General features: G+C 47.2%; 2 protein-coding genes across 2 annotated transcripts; one reads left to right on the top strand and one right to left on the bottom strand.

Annotated features, from left to right (window-relative positions):
• Nucleotides 1–2,632: 2,632 nt before the first annotated feature.
• On the top strand, nt 2,633–5,777 carry LOC102707846. Its single transcript, XM_040520408.1, has 5 exons — nt 2,633–3,168; nt 4,168–4,375; nt 4,830–4,923; nt 5,133–5,367; nt 5,595–5,777. Exons 1-5 carry the CDS (start codon nt 2,765–2,767, stop codon nt 5,623–5,625), a joined length of 972 nt encoding a protein of 323 aa, XP_040376342.1. The 5' UTR covers nt 2,633–2,764; the 3' UTR covers nt 5,626–5,777.
• Nucleotides 5,778–6,316: 539 nt separating this feature from the next.
• On the bottom strand, nt 6,317–7,826 carry LOC102718802 (acetylglutamate kinase-like). Its single transcript, XM_006647565.3, has one exon. It carries the CDS (start codon nt 7,367–7,369, stop codon nt 6,341–6,343), a length of 1,029 nt encoding a protein of 342 aa, XP_006647628.1. The 5' UTR covers nt 7,370–7,826; the 3' UTR covers nt 6,317–6,340.
• Between the last annotated feature and the right edge of the window lie 729 nt (nt 7,827–8,555).

The raw sequence follows: 8,555 nt of genomic DNA, 5'->3' as shown, positions 1-8,555 counted from the left end.
TATATATTCTGACCATTTCCCTTTTTTGGCAAAACTTAGTTTTTTATTTATGTCTGAAATGACCACTGAATAATTAAATTTCATAAATATAGAAAAGTATATCCATCCGTTTCCGTAAAATAATGAAAAAAAATACACCGATTATTTTCATCCCTAACTGATGGCATCAGGTGGCACATTCTTTACTAATCTCTCCCGTGATTGTGTTATTCGACGACTTCTGTTTCTTGGATGACTTTTTCATCGCGCTACCAATTTATTAGCTAAGGTCATTACTTATGAGCTCATTCTTGTAATAATCTTGTTCAATCCATGTATGCCTCTACGTACGTTGCTGGAACATGTAATTGAAACATGGGACACGCCGTTGTTTTTAGAGCGTTAAGTAGACCGGTTATCTGGATCAGCTCTTGAAAATTTCTGACCCATGATCAAGCTGCGCAGGTAGCGATTACGAACTGGTTCACTTCCATCGATCGATCCCGCCGTTGTTCCTCGCTTCCAACTTCTTCCAACCGCAATCGTTTGCAGCACGTACGGCGGCCAGGCCAGGCCAGGCCAGTCCGGCACACGCATGTCTCGGCGGCATGCACACGGCGATGGATCGAAAATTAAACTTCGCAAGTACCGCGCCGCGCGCGCCATCGCTCGAGTCTCGACCAGACGTTCTACGCACGCTAGCTACTCCTAGCTTCGTCGAGCCGCGCGCGGCGCCGTTCTCTTCGCGTCGCACGCGATCTACCTAGCTTGGTTGGTGCGTCGTGCGTGGGCGTGGGCGCGCGGCGGCGCGCTCCGGTTAACGGTTCCGACACGCGCGTGTCGTTACGGTCAATACATATGTATCACATTTTTTTACGAGTCTATATATGTTAGTGACGTTAATGTCAATACATAATTTATATCTACCGCTTCCTGATTTTTACTGGGTTTTTAGATTTTTTTCTCGGTTTTTATACACATGCTCCTCGAACGACTAACAATATATTTTTTTAAAAAATGCTTTTATATAGGTGTTCATCATTTTATTTCTAAAATATTTTTTAGTTTTCTACTAGTTAATTCAATCGTTTATATCATTAAATAAGTATAAAAAAATCAAAAAAACTTTTATCTTTATGTTCGTCGATAAAAAAAACACCGCCAAAGTATATGTCAGCTGATCGCGTTACGGTTTCGAGTTCGACCATGCGTGCGTGCATGCGGTCGAGGCGCGGTGCGTGATGGCGTGAAGACAGCAGCCACGCGCGCTAGCCCGCGCGCTAGCTGGCACGTACGACGCGTCTATCTAATGATCGACCCAATCCCGTGCGTAAATTTGATTGTTTTTTAATGATAAATCGATACTTCAGAAGGCGAGACTGTTAGGAAACGAAAAATAAATAAACAATGAAATGAATCCAATAGGTCAATCAGATAAGACACATGATTTAACGTGGAAAATCTTTTTAAAGCAGGAGAGAAAAAACTACGGGTACCAACCAGCAAAATATCTTCACTATTTATTTTGAGATGAGGTTACAACATCGTAAGGTGGCTTACGAGAGGTATATATACGATAAAACCCTAAAATCCATAGTCGCAGGCATCCTAGAGACGGGTCTCCACTTCGCTTCGTCGAAGTCGGTCTTTCTATGGGATTTGGATCATAACTTAACACAGACGTGCATGAGCTCTAGACGTGGTGCCATTTTTCTTAAGATTTGCACGCACTGGAGCTGGTTTTGTTCGTGTTCTGCTCGGCGTTGGAGAGGCGGAGACGCGGTCACGCGGCGAGTATCGGATACCTGAAAGCAATGGCACGTGGGGCCTTTCTGTCCTTTTGAGTTCGCCGTGTCAAAGAAATCCGTTACATGGGTGATGGGCAGGCGCAAATCCGGTTGGTCCTGCTGCGGGTGCACGTAGCAGCGAGGGCCTGCAAGCGACGTGGATGAATTGTACCCCATGGCTCGGAAGCAAGGTGCGGGCGAGAGGTAGGGCATGGAAAATGGTTGCTCCACGTTAGCTGCATGCGTGAACGAAAAAGGAGGATTTAGTTTCTAGCTGATATTTTCCGTTTGGTATATTCAAGGAGGAGGAGCACAATACTAGATCGAATTTTGTACTCACTCTTACAGGAATAGTGATGAATAGGAATATAGGATATATGCTTCTGGCTCTATGATATAATTTAACCTTTACATTTAAACAAATGAAACAAATTGAGAAGAGTTTTCTAGAGAGAGGGGAAAAAACATCTAGTGCAATCGATCCTTTTGGTTTTAGACTTAAAATATTTATATGTCAACAAGTATGTTTGTCGAGATCTTCATCACACAATAAACAATTTATATTTGTGTTACAATTTATGGAAATCTTCTCATACAAATAAACCAAGATAAATGGACAAATGGATATTTAGTGACGTCTTACTACCTATATAATTTTACAAAATAAAGACAATCAAAATACTTTGCAGAAATATAAGTTTCATAGGTTAATCGCAGAAGAGAATGACCAAATGAAGCAACCAATAGGCACGCTGAATTCCACAAGAAACCAAGCGAGGAGACACCACAAGGTAGGAATTGTGGGTGACCCCAAGCAATACTCCACCTCCTCCCGATATGAAAGCACAAACAGATAATATTGCAACGAACTTCTTCCTGGTCAAGCCCCCTTCAAAAATTAGGAGTATTGTTATCTCGCCGCAAAAGAGGTCAGAAAACAAAGGGCGGAGGAGATTGGTGGCCTCGACGATAATAGCTCGCCGTCGCCGGCCGCCGCCATGAGGAACCCGCCCGGCAGGCACCTCCTCCGCGTCGCCACCCGCGCCGTGCGCTCCTCGTCGGGGCTCGGCAGCGGCGGCGGGGGCGCTTCCACCTCCGTTACGTCACCCGTCGCGTCCTCGTCCTCGTCCGGCGGCCGCTCGCGCACCCGCTCCGGAGGAGGGCGGCGGCTCCTGCGCGCCACCTCGCCGCCCCCGCCCTCCGCCGTCGCCGCTGCCGCGTGCTGGGAGTCCCGCACGATGCGGCGGGAGGGGGAGGAGGACTGGGAGGAGGTCGTCGCCGGGGCCGAGGAGGCGGTTCAAGGGGTCCGCGTGCCCGCGGAGGAGGAGGAAGAGTACAGGGTGGTGTTCTGGTCGCCTCCCACCGGAGACGAGGTCCGCGCCGCCTTCTCTAGCATCGAGGAGTAAGATTCGTTTGCTGTCTCTCTTGATTGAAGTTCTTGCCTAAAATTCATTTGCCCCTCCGATCTTACGTGGATGATTATGCTCAATCGTATGGATATAGTTAGATTGGAACCTTATCGTTATATGATTCGATGCGAGAAGTCAGCGAAAATCTGTGGTTTGTCGTTATTGGGTGCTAAATCCGTGCTCCAGTTGCAGGTTGTGATGGTATTTGTCGTGTGCTGTTTAACGTTCGCGATTGGTTGGGTTGGTTTCTTCGCCATAATTTGATAGGAACCTGAGGAAGCATCGCGTACTACCGCGTACTTCCGTGATCTGCACGGGCAGAAGCCAAGTCGCGAACAGAACCAGAATTGTCGTGCAGAGTTCATGAATGAACAATCATGAGTTCGTTAAAGCGCATAACGCTTCTTGAAAACTTGGACTGTTTCGTGGCATGTGTTATAGTAGTACTGTTTTTTTTTTTAAAGATGTTATATTAGTACAGGTGATTTCTGAATAGAATTTATAGGATAAAAATGGGCAGTGCAGTTTGTAGGGTAAAAATGGACAGTGCAAGGATTCACCTATTGAGGACATCAAACTTAAATAGGCAATATCCGATATAAAACTGCAGTTACATGCGGAATCAGAACTGCAAGGGTAAGGTTTGCTTGCAGCGTTTTCCAACCCCATAGCTGGGTTACTTATACACTTTCGGTTTCTTCCATTCTTCAAGAGTGACTAACAGAGTGTATTCTTGTGATGGCAAACGATACTTATAGGTTCATGGCCTCAGAAAAGATCAAAATTTGCTATCTTTTGTTAAAAATGGATCTAAATTAATCATCTAATCTGTGTACTGTATTCATTTCCATAATCTTGAACACAAAAAGAGCAATTCTTAGATGGAGCTGTTGTGCTCCATTATAATGTAAATCATCTATAATGAAAAGGGGCCATTTAGATGTAGTCTATGTTGTTTTGCTCCATCTGATCAAGTTACCATTTACATTCAGGGTATTTGGTGATCCTTTTCGTTCGAATTCAGATGAAACTGAGATGAATGGATTGTCCAGCTCCATTCATTCATCTGGCAATTCATCAGGATCAGATGACTGGATTGAACCTGCTGCATATGCTCTCAACTCAACTGCTCTTTTGACAAGGGAACATAGAAATGTTTTGGATGCCTTCCGTCTATTGCAAAAAGATCCTAATGTTCAGGTGAGTGAGACGTAACCAATTTTTATGTGCTCCAAAGCAGTTCATTAGGTTGTATAATTATCCATTGGAATTTGTCATTTTACATTGTCCTTTCAACTTTTGTCCCGCCTATTGCCAAAAGATCCTGATGTTCAGCTGAACGAGACCCAGCAATTTTCATGTACTCAGAACAGTTTATTCATTGCATCATTATCAACTGGGAGCAATTTTACAGTCCAACAAAAAATATCTCGAGGTACCGGTACCTCGCGGTACCAAATCGTACTTCAAGGTATCGGTACCTCGAGGTACTTTTTGTTGGACCGGAACAAATCTCATCAAGTGGAATGTGTCACTTTACATAGTCCTTTCAACTTTTGATGTACTGTTACTGGCTTCTGTCTAAAGATCTGACACAGAAGTGCCTGATTAGTTTGTCTCTACACTTCTGTGTTAACCTTTGCTTTCAATACAGAAAATGGTCATGTCCTTGTCATGCGACAGGGCTGTTTGGGATGCTGTTATGAACAATGAGGCAGTCCAAGAATTCAGGAGATCTTTCCAGGATGGTATGTTACACTAAAATTTTCATGTTTAGGTTTAATGATCATAAGCAATACCATTTGCCTTTTCTTTTTCCATAAAGACTAAGTGGTTAGATCAATATACTATCATTTGACATTTTCACCATAATAATGTAAAACATGCAAATTATTAAAATTCTATTGATTTATGCCTTCACTTTCTGGCTGCTCATTGCTATTTACTCATCTTTCAGACAAAGAAACAAGTACAATGGGAAACCATGGTGGTCCTGCTGGTGTGCTTAAGTGGATTCTGGGCAACACCCAAGCAAAAATAATGGAATTCATAGATAGTATAATGAAGATTGTTAACATGCTTTTCCACCCTGTTGATGATGAATCGAAGCCCGATCTTTACAACGATGCAGTGAAGGTGTCCTTCATGCTCTCAGTTTTCATCTTCATTGTGGTGGCCATTGCTCGTATCAAGTGAGCACAACAATCCGTCGACTTTACATTTTGTTGTTTTATGGTCTCTTAGCTATGTGCAGGAGCACCTCTAGTCAACTTAGTTTAGCCAACATACCAATCCTAGTTTGGCAAGCCCAGAATTTTCATTGCTTTGTGTTGGGATTATGATCTATCCTACTAAGTCTCAATATTTAATCTTCCCTTCAGTCTATCTTATTAATTTTCCTGGTGTTTTTTTAAAACAGTTATGAGCCGTGGGATTTCAAAGTGTGGTGATTCAAGATTCTGCAAGCCGTGTGTTACATATTTTGTAATGTAGGACAGCTCATGGTCTCGAGCTCTCTAATTCATATTCACACGAAATTATAGATTGATGATTCCTGGGCTGTATCATTTGACACTAACAGTCTGTTGTAAAGGATTGGTTTAGAATCCATCAAAATACTAGTAGTTCCTTGGAAGATTGGTTTGGAATTCCCTCATCGCGTTGCCACATTCGAGGAACCTAAGCTGTGCTGCAGCAGCAAGTTGACCGTGATATCAAGTTCAATCTCTGAAGCAACCTTCCCCGTTGACGCCCTCCGAGAATGTTGAGCAACAAATCCACAAGCAGTCAAGCACCCACCTACCTTAGGTCCAACCGCACCAAACATAGCATTCTCTATTTTGGGGGTTTGAATTGACATTGTCACAGCTATTCATCTGAATAAAGCTGCACCAAAATCGATTGGGCAAAACTCACAAATTTTTCATCTGAATAAATCTGCACCAAACTTGATTGTTCAGAACTAACAGAATTGATTTATGTTCTTTTCATCAGCGGTTCCCGTAGCTAGGGATTCAAGATCAAATTTCTATCACATCCAAAGGTTCAAAAACCATTTATGTTTCCAAGTTCATAGTTCCAAGCTCGAATGACCAATCCCAGATTCTTTTGTTTGCAAAAACAACGAATAATTGAATAAACCATGCTTATTGCCTGCCAAGAAATTCAGCCGGTGATCATGGTGCCCGTGCCCTCGTCGGTGAGGATCTCCAGAAGCAGGGAGTGCGGGACGCGGCCATCGATGATGCTCGCGGTGTGCACGCCCTGCGCCAACGCGCGGACGCAGCACTCCACCTTGGGTATCATCCCGCCGCCCACCTTCCCGTCGGCCACCATCTGCCGCACCCCGGCGATGTCGATCTCCTTCACCAGGCTCCCAGGGTCATTGCGGTTGGCGAGTATGCCGGACACGTCGGTGAGCAGCAGCAGCTTCTCGGCGCCTAGCGCGGCGGCGATCTCGCCGGCCGCGGTGTCGGCGTTGATGTTGTAGGCCTGCCCTGTCTCGTCGGCTGCCACGGTTGCGATGACCGGGATGTGGCCCGACTCGATGATGGGATGGAGGACGGACGGGTCGACGCGCGTTACCTCACCGACGAAGCCGAGTGCGGCGGCGTCGGGGGATGGGCGAGCGGTGAGGAGGCGCGCGTCCTTGCCGCAGAGACCGACGGCGGTGGCCCCGGCGACACTGATGAGGGAAACGAGCTGCTTGTTGACCTTGCCGACGAGAACCATCTCCACGACCTCCATGGTGAGCGCGTCGGTGACGCGGAGGCCGTTCCGGAACTGCGGCTCGACGCCGACGCGCCCCAACCACGAGTTAATCTCCGGGCCGCCGCCGTGCACGAGCACGGGGCGGAGGCCGACGCAGGAGAGGAGGACCAGGTCGCGGATCACCGACGACTGCAGCTCCGGCGACTTCATCGCCGCGCCGCCGTACTTCACCACCACCGTCTTGCCCCTGAACCGCTGGATGAACGGGAGCGCCTCCGAGAGCACGTCCACGCGGCTCAGCGCCGGGGCCGAGGGCTGTGACGCCGACGCGGGCTGCGCAGGCGCCACGGATGAGGCACACACGCGGCGGAGGCGGCCACGGCCGGAAGCCAGGGGCGTGACGCGGCTAGGGTTTGGGCTAGGATTCGGGAGAGCCGCGGAGGGGAGGAGGAGGGACGAAGCATGGGGCATGGTGAGGAGCATGGCTGCGGCGTGCCGTCCAGGTGTTCGACGAAATGCCTACCGCCGGCGCGGCGTCCGGTGCGCGACGATCCGCTCGCCTTTGGTTTGGTGCTCGGCGTCGGAAGTGGCGGCCGATATGGGGTGTACTTGTAGCTGAGACGGCGGCGGAGTAGGTGATGACCGGCTCTCTCCCCCGGCCGGGACCGGGAGCACGAGCACGTGTGTTTCCTCTTGGTGTTGCCTCACAAAGACTACTTTTTTTTTTCCGGGCGCATATCCTCTCCTCTTCCCCACCCACCGCTCGCCGCCAAAACCACCGCGTGTTCTCCACCTCCTCGGCTCTCTCCGTTTCGTCCCGGGCTCCTCTAATCCCCATCGCTACCTCCAATCGCAACCCGATTCGCTTGCCGGGCGCAGTGCCGCCACTCTAGCCCCCCTCGCAGTTTCATTGCTTTTGTCTGATCCTTGTTCAATGGGGGTTGAGGGGTAGCGTTGGGTTGGGTTGGTGCCTTTGCTTCGCCTCAGTAGTTTGGGGGTGGTTAGGGTTCGTATTATGGACGATACTGGTGAGCTTGACAGGAAGCGGCGGCTCTCTCCAGCTCTGTTGCGCCGCCGCTGTGGTGGCACCGACCAAAGGTATACCCTCATTTGGAATCTGATGGTTCCTTTTCGTTTGATTTCTTGCAAGTGAGATGATGTGTAATGTGTTGGTGACTTGATGTGTTACGTTTGTTACTTAAATTTTGACTGAGGATACTATGTCTGGTTAGCTTGAGTCAATGTCTTTTGATAGTTCGTGAATCCATAGGAGCTTCTCGCTCTAATTACTTTCTAGTTTGGAGGGACAGCTTTCCCTGTTGTCCAGTAGTATATGTTTAGACCAAAAGGTTTTTTCTTCTATAAATTGTTCATGACATGCTGCGGGTTAGATGGGAGGGATAAAAATATTTTAAATTAAGCAGTCTGTTATGCCACAGCTCATCTTGTGCTGCTAATAAGCTGACTATTGATGCTTCATATAAGCTAATTATATACTCACTTCTTTTTAGCGAAGTGGAAAGAGTTTACAGCTACAATATGTGGACAAGAACGTCATGCTGCCAGGGACAGAAGACTAATCAAAAAGAAAAGATAGGTTCCTAGGATGATATCTTACAGCTAATGCATGATAGGTAGCAACATGAGCTATCCTACTATAACCTCACGG

This window comes from Oryza brachyantha, chromosome 2 (genome assembly GCF_000231095.2).
Source record: "Oryza brachyantha chromosome 2, ObraRS2, whole genome shotgun sequence".
In the NCBI taxonomy this organism is placed as follows: Eukaryota; Viridiplantae; Streptophyta; class Magnoliopsida; order Poales; family Poaceae; genus Oryza; species Oryza brachyantha.
The sequence above is the reverse complement of the archived record's forward strand: the minus strand, read 5'-3'. Positions and strand labels throughout refer to the sequence as shown.